Source organism: Stegodyphus dumicola, chromosome 9 (assembly GCF_044657685.1).
Source record: "Stegodyphus dumicola isolate Sdum_Otavi_A_Nest chromosome 9, ASM4465768v1".
In the NCBI taxonomy this organism is placed as follows: domain Eukaryota; kingdom Metazoa; phylum Arthropoda; class Arachnida; order Araneae; family Eresidae; genus Stegodyphus; species Stegodyphus dumicola.
The window spans coordinates 123,287,021-123,303,395 of NC_140776.1; the positions used below are offsets into that span (position 1 = coordinate 123,287,021).

Here is a 16,375-nt window from a genome sequence, read left to right on the forward strand (position 1 = left end):
CCGACTTGAGTCAAATCGGGAAATGGCGCCACGCACACATACAGCCTGTCTCATTGCTCGTTACTCGAGTCAGTGCTCATATTTAGAGACAAATATTTTGCTCATACTTTCCTCTTATCTCAAACTTCTCATATATAGAAACGCTCGTATCTCGAGGTTCCACTCTATTTCAAATTAGCATTAATAGTTAAATGTTGCTGCTCATCTTGTACTTAACTTTCTGTGAGGATTTCGGAAAGTGATTAAAGTTTTATGAGTATTATTTAAAACTTGTGTGAGAAAATAATTATTTTAATACTTATCAAAAATTTCTTCCGACACTTAAATTCAACAATACACAAGTAAAAATTTTACTTTGCTGTTTCCTTAAGTATATGCAGTAATATACTGTGCTTTCCAATACCTTTTGATAGATTCTTTCCCAGTACTAATAGTTTTATGAATACATTTACCACAAAATTTATTACCACTAGACAGAACAAGTACATAAAATATTCTGAAAATCTTAGGGAGAACTCTTTGAAATGATTTATTGTTATCAAGAACTCTACCTTCATGTAATTAACTTTAATTTCCCAATAAGCAAGGTAATTAACTTAAAAAGCCAATAGGCTAACTCATAACCACATGGATACAAATACTTTGTTAACTTATTTACAAGGTTGTTAATGTTTGTTTAGTGTGTCATAGATTATAAAGAAATGTGTTAGAGTTCTGTATTTTAATTATGCATGATTTAGAACTGGGATTCCCAGCTCTTTTTTTGCATTGATCCTCCCTTTAAATCAATCGTTTTCTCTGAAATATTACAGCATACAATATAATCAGAATACAAATAATGTCATGTAAATAATTTAAAGATAACAGTTAGATTAAGAATATGAACAAAATTTTTGAAGAAAATGGTATACTAATTTCATTACCATTAATAAGACCCACCAGCGGCCGAGGCGGTAATGTCGCTGAACACTGGTAGTTCAATCCGAGGTTCGAATCCCGCGAACAGGCTGGCTGCATGGGTGTTTTCGTGGTTTTTCCCCATGTGTAACGTATATACGAGCCAGTTTCCCTTAGAAAGTCCTCCACGAAGGCACCCCTCCCTTAAGGCAGATAGCCCTCGAGTGCTTTGCTGTAATCTAATAAAACCAAAAACCATTAGCATTCATATTTTTAGTTTAAATTTTACATAGACAGGTTTTCAGTAACAAAAAAATTTACTGATTCTAATTGCACAGAACTACGTGTTTAATTAACAGATGACTGCTGCAGTTTTTTTAGAATATGGCATAGAATTGCTTAATTCTGAAATCACTTCACTCTAAAATATTCAACCTTCTGTGTCTTGTTTTACATTCTAATTTTGCATTTATGTTTTCTTGTGTTTGCAAGTTATATTTTATTATATTGTACTTATTGCATAAAAAATTTATGTATTTAAAAATATATTAAATAAATTTAGTGCAACTTTTGATTTATATTTGTATATCATCTTCTTTACTATTACATGATATAGCTTTATATTGATAAGCAATTAACTGTTAGTTTCATGAATAAATTTTTTTTGTATTCAATGGGTTCTTGATTATACTAGTCAGTTGCTGGTGCATTTAACTGTTGAAGCCCAGTCATTCCCATAATCATCATTAATCCCTTTAAAATTTCATTGAACCCCAGTTGGGGGCAATACTGACCTTGTTAGGAAACTGTGATTAAACAGCTGCTTTAGCTCTTGCAACCAGAGCTCCAGTTATCACAACATCAAGCTGATTATTTTTTTATGTGAAAAAACATATTCTGAATTATTTGTAATTGTGCGTACATTTTTTTAATGATATATTTTATTTACACAGTGCCTCCCCCAAAAAAGGTGGTGGAGGGGACAATTTTACATCTCCCACTCTACTGAGCCGATTGGCAGAATTTCACTTGGTGTTTCTCATGTGTAAAAGCGCAATTTAGGATATATATTAGATTTATATAAGCATTTGTTCTAACAGAGATATTTTGACACATAATTGGACTTTTTCTGAAATAACATACTTTCCCCCATATTTCGATTTTACAATTCAAGTTATGCCAAGGAGCCAAGTTTTGTAAAAATTGTATGAGTAGTTTTTAAAAAATTAGCTCTGAAAATTTTAGCTACTCAGTATTGAATATTTTTAATATTTTCTAACTTTTTTTTTTTTTTTAATTAAACTTACTTGATTTCTTTTTTCACATTTTGAAATTTAGGCTCAGTCCAAATAAAATTCACACATATTTTCTAATTTATTTTTTACATTTGTATTTTTTTTAGAAATTTTTTAAAGTTTTTCGAAAAAAAATTTGAATAATAACCTGTAAAATTTTTGCCATTGCCTTAATCTTTTAAAACCTGGCCGAAATTCTCATAATATAGCCTTCAGACCGGCACAATCCAAAACACTTTTTGCCACTCTTCGATTTTCTCCTAATGAGAAAAGTCGTTAGAGTGATCATTTGTTCCCTCCATGGATGCAGTAAAATTTACATGTTTGTTGGACGCTGTTCCATAGTCTAGAATGGGTTGCTAGATTTGCGATTTTTTTTATGTTTATTTTTCTTTCATTTAATTGAAGTTCTAAATGAATGGTACACTGGATATTTATTTAGAATAAAATGTATTCAGTGTTTTTGTTTCATTTACTATTTCTGATCAATTTCGGCAATAATTTGTGAATTTTATAACTTTGTTTTCACATTTCACTTATATGCACATATTTTCTTATTAGAAATTAGAAAACAAGAACAAAACTTTACAAAATATAATAAATACAAACTAGCTTAGATAAGTTGGAATGCGATTTTTAATAATATATTTTCATTAACAAAATAATTTTAATGAGTAATTTAATGGAATAATAATAAATTCATTAATATTTATTACTACTAGATGATTAGAATGAGATTCAATACAATTAAATTTTGAGATGAATTTACAATGAATAAAACTTTAAATATCAATAACAAAGCTTTAAATCTGTTTATTTTTCGACAATTTTGTTATTATAGTATATAAAAAAAAAAAAAGATCAGAGATACATTAGTTGCATTTCATCATTTAACTTTAACAAATATTACATTGGACTATCAGGCAAAGGAGGTATATCTTTAAAGAGAATTTTTCTTTGTAAAATTGGCTTTTGTTCCTGTCATAGGCAGAAATTTCGTCTAAAACCATTGTTATATCCAAAAGATTGAAAGTCTATTTGATTTTCAACGAATATTCTATTTGAACATAATATATTTTAAATTTATTTTAGAAAGAGTAATCTTTCATGTTTTCAAAAGTATAAGGGCATACTAGGTGTTTACACTTCAGTGTAGTAAATCTGTTTTTCATATTTCTTCCAGTAATGAAAACGATTAACCTGGAATATTTTCAAAGCAAAATTAAGAAAACTGTTTACGCCAAATTTTGCATAAAGTATCTTCTCATGTATTTTTTATTTAAAGTGCGAAGTTTCCTCTTTGAAAAAATAAAAAATCATGAACAGAGCAAAATTAATTCATGAGAAATAACTTTGAAATGCAATAATTCCATCGTAATATGAAGTAGTGGAGAAAAGTTGAGGGGAATTATTTGTGAATATAGTGATAGTTTATTTATTCGCAAATAATCCCCCTCATATGCTTAATTTATGTACTGTCAATTGAGAAATATAGGTTAGTAAATTAAACTGGCTATTTCAATACTATTTCTTTATCAATTTTTTACAGGCTGTTCAGTAGAGTGGTAAAGGTGGTTGAAAACTTTTAGCTCTCTTGGGTTTGAATCCCGGCTAAAGGGTTGGATTCAAGGTTTTCTCTATGTGTAACATAAATTAGAGCCAGCTTCCTTTAGAAACAGCTTCCTTTAGAAAGTCCTCTGCAAAGTCATTCCTCCCCTTATACAGATAATTGTGGTGTGCTTTGATGTAATTCAGTAAGCAAACAAACTTAATCCAATCAAACAGAAACAGGTTGATTACCATGTGGAATTTTCCATCAGGAATGTAAATGCGAGCAATTTTCTCTTAAAAAGGTTTACGGGAAAGCATCCATCCCCTTAACCCATTAATCACCAAAACTACGAGGGCTATCCAGAAAGTAGATTACGTTTTGGAATAAAAAAATAAACAAAGTATAGGAAAAAAATTTTATTATATACAGATGAAAGCCACACTCAAATACTACTTTTCTACATAGTCACCATACAAATTAAGGCATTTATCGTAGCGATGTACGAGCTTGGAAATTCCTTCGTCGAAAAATTCGGCCGCCTGCGCCTTCAACCACTTCGTTACCTCTTCTTGCCTTCCATCTTGCACAAAACTTGTGGTAACCAAGCTTTTCGCTGATGATTTCGTGCAACAAACTTCGCAAAATTTGTGGAAAACTCAAAGAAAGTTCCGTTATTGTGAAATTTCGATTTTCACGGACTTTAGCATCGACTTTTTCGAGAAGTTCGGCGGTCACTATGCTGGGTCTCCCACTTCGATCTTCGTCGTGAACATTGGTTCGGCCATTTTGAAATCTTATGACCCACTGACGCACTCCACCTTCAGTGATAATGTTGTCCCCATACACTTCACGAAGCTGCCGATAGATTTCTATCGGTTTACAGTTTTTTGCAGTCAGAAACCTTATTACTGAGCGCACCTCGCAGCTCGCGGGATTTTCAATTAACGCAGACATTTCAAACCGTCACAGTATCTGAACGGAGCACAGCACGAACCTCTCACTAGCACGGCTAGATGCAGACTGAGCTGCGCAACGCTCTGACCCCAAGATGGCCGCGCTAGCCCCGCCCCTAGCGGACACAGACGGAAACGTAATCTACTTCCTGGATGGCCCTCGTACATGGAATGATTCTTTTTTCATGAAAATAATAACAAATATTAAATTAATCATTTATAAACATAAATTTACATTGAAAATAAAAAAAATGCTCTTACCTGTGGAAAAAGGGTTTGCGCAACGTCAGCGGAATAAGACTACAAATGTTTAGTGAATAGGATTGTACTCGTGCAATGTTTCCTTTGAGTAGAGCACTGGATTACTTTTTAGCTATATAACGTTTTATAAATTACTTTACAAATCACTTTACTACTTACAAATCACTTCACTACAAATCACTTTACTTGTAATTAATTTAATATTAAAATATACATTATATTTCTTTTACAAATACAGATTATCTCAATTGAAAGATTCAAGCATGAAAAGCTTCACTACAATCATGATGTAAAGCTACATTGCATACTTTGCATCTATAAACAGTCTGGCTATGGCATTCTTTACAACAAAGTCTTTTGTTATTATCGGACTTTATGATAAAATGGCTGCCATCTTCATGCAATGATTTTTGAATCCTGAATTCACTAGGTCTTCCTGTTGCTGATCTATTTCTGGCTAAATCTACATTCTCAATAGGAGTTTGCAAAAGGAATAATGCAACCTCGCGTTTGAAGTCTAAAAGAGACGTTTTATTTCCAGTAGTAGAAAGTCGTGATATTTTCCATTCATTTGTCAAGGCGACGTCAATGTAATTAGTAAATATTGGCCACCACCATTTTTTGCCATGAACTCTTATTCTGTAATTGGCTACTAAATTGTCACATAAATTGACTCCACCCATTTTGGCATTGTATTGTTCAATAAGATGAGGCTGAGATATAAAAACCTTCTTCCTTTGCGTTTATGAATAATGGAAAACATTTTTTATGGGTTGAATGTTTCCAAATGTTGAAACAACAGTTACAACCGAATTGTCGTTCCATCGGACAAAAATTATTTTGTTTTTCTCTTCATACTGGAAATCTTAATAACCTCTATCTTTCTTACGAACACATTTCACAGTTTCTAGTGGGCACATTTGTATGCGGTTTTCCTGAATTTTTCCTGTTGCATTGAGACCTTTATTTTATAGATGACAGAGAAGCTAAAATGATGTAAAAAAGTTATCAAAATAAATAGCATGATTGGCGGGAGTTGTAACAACACTGAGCAAATTTATCACCACACTTCCTCCAAGCCCAAATTTTTCATATTCTGGTAATTTTGGAGCTGTTGGCTTACCTGAATAAATATCGAAATGAAACACATATCCATCAGATGACGTCAGAGTCCATGCTTTGTATTCAAATCTTATAGGTTTCCCTTTTAAAAACATCTTTGCTGAATGTTTGCCTCAATAAGGAATCATTTGCTCGTCAATACTCAGATCATAGGAAAATATACCAAATGGTTGGAATTTCTTGTTCTTGTTTAGTAAGTTTAGATACAGTCTCACATTATATAATTTATCAGTATTGTCAATTTGACTATTGTCAGCTAAATGCAAATTCTGCTTCATATTCCTGTACTACAAACATGACATCGATTCTCGTACAATAGGAACAGAAATGTCCTTCCAATACATTTCTTCTTGAGGTAAAGAATGATATCCTGTAAGCAATAATATTCCAATAAGTCTTCTCATATAGGCTTCAGATGCAATAAATTCTGGGCGATTTTTTTGCTGAGCGTATATATTTGTCTGTTCAACGAGAAGAGAGTAAATATCTAAACCAAAAAGAAAATCGAAAATATCTCTACTAGTTTTACCTTGTATTTTGTCTTTTATAGTTTCTCTTCTATCTCTTTCTTCACTTTCTTCCTGAGACATAACTAACGGTTCCTTTTTTATCCATTTCAAGTTTTCAGCTTTTTAAACTTTTTCGTATGACTTTAAACTTTTTTGTTTCTTACTTCTTATGTGAATTTCAACTTCCCCAGCAGTATCATTTGGTAAAATATCATTATCATTATTTACAACATTGCCTTTCCCTTCTTCTTCATCACTAGCTTCTGCAATTTCTGGGGGGAACAACAACAATATCAGTTTCATTCTGGTATTATTAACATTATCATCATCTGTTTCTTCATCCAAAAATCTTTGAAGGGTTTCTTCTAATGTAAGATACCTCGTTCTATGTATTTTTTAAAGTAGCCAGAACTTGAACCAGAACATCGAAAGGAATGAGTTACCCGTTTACTTCGAAAGGAAAAGATTACCCGTTTCCTGCTGACGTTGCGTCAACGCAACACCTGTTTTCCCTGCCTTCCCAGGGGCCCACCAGCGGCCGAGCGGTAAAGTATCTGAACACTGGTAGTTCGGTCCGAGGTTCGAATCCCGCGAACGGGCTGGCTGCATGGGTGTTTTCGTGGTTTTCCCCATGTGTAACGTGTATACAAGCCAGTTTCCCTTAGAAAGTCCTCCACGAAAGCATCCCTCCCCTTAGGCAGATAGCCCTAGTGTACTTTGCCATAACTAAATACACCACACACACCCTGCCTTCCCAACACAAATATAAACATCTGATTGATGTACTGTTCTGATAAACGGTGACCTTGACAAAAAATAGATCACTCATAAAGACGGCAACTCTTTCGTGAAATATTTTCGGCACCGGTCGAAAATTTTGCTCAAAGTATGAGATTAATTATTATAAACAAAATGATTGTTGAAGGCAAATATTTTTTTACAGATTGCAAATTATTTAAAATTGCAAATTAAATTTCATCCTTCGGCCCAGTAGAACGAGAGATATGTAACTGTCCCTCTTTATTATTTTTTTTGTTTTTAATTTTTGTGCAGAGTGTACTATTTGCATCTCAGTATAATAATAATAATGTATTTCCTCATTTAGTCTGCAGTTGGATGGGATCATCATGAAAAACTTAACAAACATGCTTCACAGAAAGGTGCCCATTTTATTTATTTATTTTTATAAAGTGCATTTTAATTCAGTATGTTTTGTGTTATAGAGATAGTTTTGAAAATGAATACTTCAGCATTTTGAAGTTATTTTTTTTACCACTGTACACATGGGCCATATTAAATTTTACTGGCATAGTATACCTGACTATTAATAAAACATACAAAATTACCAATGTAATATACTAATCTGAAGCTGAATTCAATTGCTTTTGTTTTTCTTTCCTATATTAAGTTTAGCAAAAGTGTACCTTTTTTGCATAATATGAAAATCTGTTGGTTTCTTCTCATGCAGAAGAGGTTATTGGGGCCAGATTATTTTTCTAAGAAGAGAATCTATTTTCAGTGAAGTTTTATTAGTTATTAAACCTTTCATTCTTACATGTACCTATAATGTACGGTAATTTATGTTTTATTTTCTAGAAAATAGGTAAACCGCTTTTCATTGTTACATTGTAAAAAGCATGCATATTCCATACTGTTAATGGCTTATGTTCAATTAATTTATATTTAAACTTCAAAACTAAATTTAATAGATAATAAAATAAAGATTGATATTTCCAATTTTCTTATTTTGAAGTAATTAAGCATTTCAGGGATATATCTTCTTATTCTGACTTCCACAGAATTACTTGCTGCTAAATACCTGCAGTATTGCAAAATAGATATACATTGATTTAACATATAGGTTGTTTTCAATACTTACATGGTATTAAAAGTCACAAAATTTTCAGAATGTGCCAAACTCTGGCAATCATGCACATAGCCATTCTTCAGGCAACTCTGCTTATAGCAATACTTGTCAAGCAACTTCACAATTTTCATATGCATTCATTTTGTTGTATTCCAAGTTCCAACAGTTTTTATAAGCAAATCATGATATTTTCTGCCTTTAACTTAATTTTAAAATGCTCACTTGTGGAATTTGTTTGCAGTGGAAAGAAATTGTGGTAAAATTTCAGCAAGAACAATAGAATTCCACTGCAGAATTTCAAAAGGGAACAATGAAGAGATGTATTTGGTTTGATAGCCATATTAAATCACATGTTGTTGCTTAGATTCGTGCAATTAACCATCTATCATTGCCGAGATTTGTGTGATGTATTGTCTCTGCAGTTCTCTGATTTTTTTTAAGTATTTTCCTCCTTTCTGCATGGTTTCGTGGTGTAACGATTAGCACACTTGGCACATATTCAAGAAGTTCAGATTCAAGTTTTGGCAAGGGCATTGCTCATTTTTCATATCTCCTGCTTCAAAAATAACCTAATTACTCTACGGTGGCATCCGAACTAAAAGGTGTAAAAAGTGGTGGGTGATGATTCTTCACCAGCAGGATTTGCCTATTGGGTCTCCTAATTTTGTGAGAGAATTTTGAATCTTTCAAAACTATAAAGTAAGGAGATCAATATTATTATATAAGATTATTAAAAATATTTATAAAGATGCATCATTTTATTTTCATGCAGCAAAATAAAAAACATGCATTTTTTAAAATGTGGTATTTTTTTTCCCCAAGATCCCCAGTCAATTTTAAAGTTGTGTAAAATGTAATTTGATCTGTCTTGCATTATAAGCAATTAAGGATGTTCCTTAAATATATGATGAAGTAATCAACATTTTATGGTCTAGTGGTCAGTATTGCACTGTTTCGTATTGAAGAAGTGAGTTCAATTGGCATTAAAGATATTGAATTTCTAGAGCAGTGGTAACGTACTGCAGGCTGAATGTCTGAAAATAATCTGAAAACAATTGATAGGTCAAAATATTTTTTGGTCAAAATTTAAAATTATTTTTAACAAAGCAAAATGAATATTTATTAAAACATACATAAGCAACAATAATAATAATGCAAAGGAAAGAATTCAAATTTATATTTATTTTCTGTCTGTAATGTAAAGATTGGTACCTTCCAAAAATTTCTTTTGGTTATACTTTTTGATTCAAATGCATGGACAGTTAGATATTAAATTTTAGACTAAGATGAATTTCAGGTAATTCCAGTTTATTGAATTAGCCATTAAATAACATAATTTTAACCTTAACTGCAAAACCTGTAATTTATTAGAATACTGAAGTGTCACCAGCTGACAAACTGAATTCACATTCACTTAGTGGACCAATATGGGAAATTACTGGAGTCATGTGAAATGGCACACAGTGATAAAGACCCAACCTATTCATTCTGTCATTTTTCTTTCGATAGCAGTCTTGTACATAAGCACTCTGTCAATATCTTTGTCTCCCAAATTATAAGCATTGTATATCAATAAATGCATCATTAAAATATATTCATTGGCCACATAAAATTCGGAGATTGCGAATTTGAGATCACAATTCTAGAGTATTCTTCACTGCAAAAATTTTAATCTTCCTATAGGTATGGTTAGATGTTGGCAGGACACTATAATTTCATCATTGATTGTACAGGTACAGTCCCGCTGTTTTAATTGTGTAGCTCTGTCCCAGATTTGATGGAGAACATCATAGGGAATGATCTGTAGTGGCACCTGAACTAAAATGGTGTGTGATAATTTGTCGTAACCAAGCTGACCAGTCCCATCAGATGACTCAGTTCTCTTTGAGTAAGAAAGAATATAAATAATTAAAGACAATATCATCTTGCAGGGATTTGCATATTTGTGTGTCATATTAATGATATAGGTACCATGTCTGATTAGAGCCCCTCAGGCTCTCATTAGACACTGTATTTTTTGAGTATTTTTATCTCCACAATTAGGGAAGACTTCCTCCTCTCAGTTATTGTGTTCGTGGAAAGTAATGTAAAGAATTAAATACTTCTCCCCAGTATCATCTTTTAGTTAATTAACGTATCACTGCACCATAAGCAGGTTAAATTTCTGATGTGGGGCATTGTTCAAAATAGTTATCAGTCCATAAATGTTTGTTTGGTGTACAATGTATATTAAGTTAGGGCAGTGGTTTTAAAATGGTTGACCATTCGTTATGCAGTCCCCGAAGTAGTTTTTACCAGGCCATGAATATATTTCATGTAAATTAATTAATTAGCATTATTATGACAAGAATTAAAAGTAAAAGTTCAATATTTTAATGATTTGGAGTTACATTAATTTCATTACTAAAAATGAACATTGAATAACGCCCTAGAAAATCTACAGATGGAGCCAATTAATTTATGCTGTAATGTAAATCTTATTCAGAGATCTGAAGATACAGATTTAGTGAATTTTTATTTGCACTTGTCAAAAGATAAATATCCTTAATTATGAATTTTTGCTATAAGAATAATTGCTTTATTTGAGAGTGCATTTATATGTGAAAACTGTTTTCCCACAGTTGAAAGTTAATATATCTGAGAAATGAACAAGATTGACCAATTTGTATCTACAGTTTGTGATGAAGATAATTTTTAGTCATTTTTCTCCAAGCTTACATTAAAATTTTTAAAATTTTATTAGAATTGAAATGCTGTCAGGTCAAAACAGAAGAGAACATTGCCAAAGTGAAAGATAAAATTAGGAAGGCAACAATCGTGTCCTCTTCAGGAGGAGCAAAGAAATGTGCAAGGCTGGTGTGATATAATCTGCACTCAATACAATATTGTTTCCCTGCAAATTTTATGCCATTAGGTGTTGTATCTGAAAGCTAGTAAAGAATAAAAAAATTTATAATTATTTACATGCAAATATAGGTATTTTTTCTGTATGCGTAGAAGAAAACTTTACTAAATAAAAATGAATAAGTTGTCATTATTTATTCCTAAATTTTGTCTTAAAGAGTTACTATAATTTGTTTAAATTAAAAGTAAGTTATTACATGGTTAATTGAATGTATCAGAATTATTTGAAATAAATGTTAGTCTTAAAATTTAACATTTAGCTGTCAATCCATTTCAAATGCAAAACATAACAACTAACAAAAATTCCTAATGGATACCAATCTTTTAGATTTCAAACAGAAAATAAGTATAAATTTGAATTTTTCTTTGCATCATTATAATTAGAGTTTGTGTATATTTTAATAGATATGTAAAATTAAAAATTTAGTTAAAACATTTTATTTGTTTGGTAAAAAGGAAACCATTTAATTTTGTCAAAAATATTTCAGCCTGTCAGCTGCTTCCATATTGTACATTTGGCCCACATGCAGTTTGTGCTTGAGACCACACAGTTAGGGTATCTAATAACAGTGAATGCTTCTGTTTAATTATTCTTTATGTATTTTGAAATATAAACAATGGAAATGAATTACACTAGAATTAATTCTTGTATATATTGTGTTATTGTTTGTAGATTATGCATCTGGATTTGGTGGAAAATATGGTGTACAGAAAGACAGAGTAGATCGTAATGCTGTTGGATGGGATTACTTAGAAAAAACAGAAAAGCATGAATCACAGAAAGATTATGCCAAAGGATTTGGTGGCAAGTTTGGTATCGATAAAGAAAGGCAAGATAAGTCTGCTGTTGGGTGGGATTATCAAGAAAAAATGGAGAAACACCCTTCTCAAAAAGGTAGGTAAATTAAAAAATAATGACGTGTTCTGTTTATCCTTCATGCATTGTTACCTTATTTATTATTATATGCCTTTATATATATATATCACGCACACACACTATATGTAGTATTTATATAGCCTGAAAAGGCTATTAGTCTCAAAATGTGTTTCTGTGTAGTTTCACTTTTCATTCAAGTCTGTTGCCATTTGACAAAATATAAGATATTATTCTTTCAAATTTAATATACCTGTTATTGAAGAACAAGCTAAATTATTTGAAAACAATAAATGCAGTTCTTAAGAATAGTATTTTTTTACTTTTGAGTCTGATTCAATTAAATAAAAGTGCATGTAATTCATGATATATCTAAACGAAAACATTAAATAATTTGTAAAATTACACTATATTTTTTTCACTTTTCGAGTAATTTTTTTCACTTTAATGTGTTGTTTCACTTTTCATTCGAGACTGCTGCATTCTGAAGAACATAAAATAGTCTTTCATATTTAATCTTTCTGTTACTACAAACTAAACTGTTTAAAAGCAATAGATGCAATTCTTAAAAATATTATTTTTTTACTTTTTAATCTGATTGATTTCAATAAAAATAAATTTAATTCATGATGATTTCAATAAAAGTGCACTTAATTCATAATTAAAAGCATTAAATATTTTTATAGAATTTCATTACATTATTTTTTCACTTTTTAAGTATGCAGAAGATGTATAGCATTCCCATGTTAGTCTAAATGCATATTCATCTAATATCCCATAAAATGTTTTGAACTTCCACTTGGGCCGTATTTCTTGATAATCTCTGTTGATAAACCACATTAAACTTCAAAAGAGTTTTTGGGGTGATTGTTAAAATCTGACCAAACTCAAAGGTGAACTCAAACTTTTTTTTTGGAGTTAAAGTCTGACCATTTGAGTGTAGGAAACTTCATACCTGAGCACACATTTTAAACCGTTTGTTATAGTTCAAATTTATATGTGAACTTTGATAAACTAAATTTGATAATATTAAAATTCAGCCTTTTTCACTAACTCATTAAGATTTTATATATAAATTGAAAAAGCTGATTATTGTAATATTTTACATGTGTTATGTATTTAATTTTAATAATTGAGTAGTTGTAAGCAATTTATGCCCATAAAAGTTGATAATAACCACTTAAAATTGTATTTAAAAAACAAAGGGTTTTCAATTGTTTAATTCTAATTTTTTTTAACTATTAAAAGGACTGAATGCTTTTATTTTTTGAACCAAATTCTTTTTTAGCACAATATTAAAAACCTTATGTTAACTAAAATTTCTGTATTTTTTAAAAAACAAAATATTATTTGCGCATCAGACTGAAGTTTAATTTATTAAATATAGTGTTTATATAATAGAATTTATTGTACTTTTCCATTTTGCCGGCACAGGCGAAAAAGTCACCAAAAATGATGCAGTCATTGCCAAACGAAATATCTCAGCTGGTAACCTTTTAATTACAGAATTAAGAATTAAATTCTGTAAGGAGCATGAAAATCCTCTGATTTTTGCATTTTAAGGAAAGTTAATTTTTTAGATCTGATTTTAGTATTATATTAATGCTGTTAGGTGGCAGATATGCTGTTGGATGTGTCAGTGATATTTAAGAAATATGATGTTAAATATAGTTGTTGATCTATCCTAAGTAAAATCACTAATTAATAGTAAGAATTTTTTTTTGTCTAATTATATTGGAGTTTTTGTAAACTTTGTGATTGTAAAGCAATACAAAATGTACAATGTAATCCTTCTGCTATTGAAAGTAATGTACCAAATTAAAATTTTAGGGCAGATTGTAGAATTTTCTGGCTTTATTGTATTAAAATAGGTAACCAATAAGATAGATTCTATAACTCTGCTATTAATTATATGGAGAATTTTAAATTATTTATTAAATGGCTGATAAAGGAAATATGAGCACAGGAGAAATGAAAGAAGATAATTTCTTGACAGTGTTAGAGCAAGTTCTAATTATAAATTTAGAAAAAATCTGAGAATGTGTGTATCTGTCGTCAAAATAGCTTGGTCTAAATAAAAACTATATAAAGGGCAGAAGATTAATGCATCACTTCATATAAGCAGTGTTAAAAGATATACTCACATTATTAGTATCTCCCAAAACAAATATAATGTTTGTTTTCTTCCATGTTTTGCAATTACATGTTTACAGTTTAATATTTTACATGTTTGCAGTATGTGAAAATTTTAAATATTCTATTCGGTCTTGCAATAATCAAATAACAAGTGCATGTTTTTTGTGTGCATCAAATATTTAAATAAATATGTATCAGCTCGTTCGGCTGATTTATCTTTTTAACTCTTAAAATAACTGTGTAATTAGAGCAGCATCTTAATTAAGCTCTATAATAGTTTCTCAAGTGTATCCCCTAAACTTTTTAAGTTATTATAGAAGGTTTATTATGAGGCAAATAATGAGAAAAGAATGGTAAATATCATTAAGTAAACATTTAGAGATGGATTATTTCATACAGATGAAAAACAGTTTTTCCACTTTCGTAAGAATTTTTTTTAGCTTATTTTATTTTATATATATTTTTAGAATTACTTAAGGTAGTTGTATTTTTTGATTGTTTGCTTTCAACATGCAGTAAATAGTTTTTTCAAAATTAAATTTTTTATGCTTTTTTAACTTTGTAGTATATCATCAGTTTTTGTACAACAGTGGACGCAATGTTTTTCCTAAGTTTTCTTCAATTATTGTTAATAATTTTCACTTGCTTCACAGATTATACTTTAGGATTTGGTGGAAAGTATGGTGTACTTACTGATCGACAAGACAAGTGTGCTGTTGGGTGGCAACATATCGAAAAAGTGCCCAAACACCAATCCCAGATTGGTCAGTCCCATAAATATACTGAGACTTGTCTGATCTAGCACTTCAACAATACTGTGTAATTATAATGCTGCTTGTTTGGCTTTTGCCATTTTTTTAACAGAAGAAATAACATTGCATGGCTTTTTGTGAATTAGTTTTAATATAAATCTTAAGTAGCAGTTTCCTGAGAACGCCAAGGTGCTCCTAATTTCTGTTTGCTTTGCAAATGCTTGGAGATTAATTGTGATTTTGAATTTTTGATAGTGTGTGGTACAAAAGAAATAATAGTAATTGGAATAATTTTTAATTTTTGTCTAAATTTGCTGCTTAAGTCTTGAAATTAAAATTTTATCACTATCATTTGTGATGACTTTTACTGATTTAAAATACATTATTTTAATTTTTTAGAAAAGGTTTATGCTAAAAATGGTCATGGTATGAATTTGAATATTCATAGGAGAATTTTAAATGCTGAAAATGAGAATGAAATATTTAAGATGGCTAAAAATAAGATTGCGTGATCATAACATTATATTGATTCCATGAACTTTATAGAATCTTATGTGTAGCTGTTACTTCACTACTCAGAATTCTGAAGCTGCTTTGAAAGAGGAATTTTTCTTTCTAATTTTTAAAAATGTAGCAGGGGGTTATATAGGTCAATATTATTACTAATATTTTTTCATATTAAAGGATATCAATGATTTAATATTCAATTTGTTATATCTAATTTTATCTTCTTTTAAGTATTTTTTTAGTTTTCCTCGTTAATCTTCTGGAAATTATTTTTAGAAGTTATTGAAAGTTCACATAGATTTTGTTTAAACTGAAAAATGATAAGAAAACAATATTTTATTTCTGAGTTAGCAAAGCATGGGATTGATCTAGTTTCTGGAATAAGCAAAATTTATACAGATGATTAAATTTATACAAAATTTTTCATAGGTGTAATTTTAAGATTTTGGGGATAAGTATTTTCTTTGTTTTTAGAATCATTAAGTTTTATTCACAAACAAGTTCTTAGTAATTGACAGAATCATTCAGATAACAAAAATAAATCTTCTAAAAAAGTGTTCAATCCTTAATCTCATTCAGTCTTTTAACTACACTCCCGAAGAGTTAAAGAGCAAATTGAAAAATTGTAATAAATAGGCTAAAATTAATTCAAAATTCATGAAATTTGGATATATTACAAATAAAAACAAGCTACATTAAGTAGCATTATACACAAGAGTAGTGTTATCACTGTTGTATGTAAATAC

At 30.2% G+C, this 16,375-nt stretch overlaps 1 protein-coding gene across 3 annotated transcripts in view; it reads left to right on the top strand.

The window, feature by feature from the left end:
• The window catches only part of Cortactin (cortactin), a 119,342-nt gene that overhangs the window by 42,656 nt on the left and 60,311 nt on the right, over window positions 1-16,375 (top strand). For 2 of the 3 annotated variants that reach the window (XM_085824040.1, XM_085824041.1), the window contains 3 exons: window positions 7,695-7,749; window positions 12,034-12,255; window positions 15,024-15,134. In XM_085824040.1, coding sequence (XP_085680166.1) covers window positions 7,695-7,749; window positions 12,034-12,255; window positions 15,024-15,134 — 388 coding nt within the window. The remainder of the gene's footprint in view (window positions 1-7,694; window positions 7,750-12,033; window positions 12,256-15,023; window positions 15,135-16,375) is intronic. The other variant, XM_085824042.1, reaches the window with a different exon arrangement.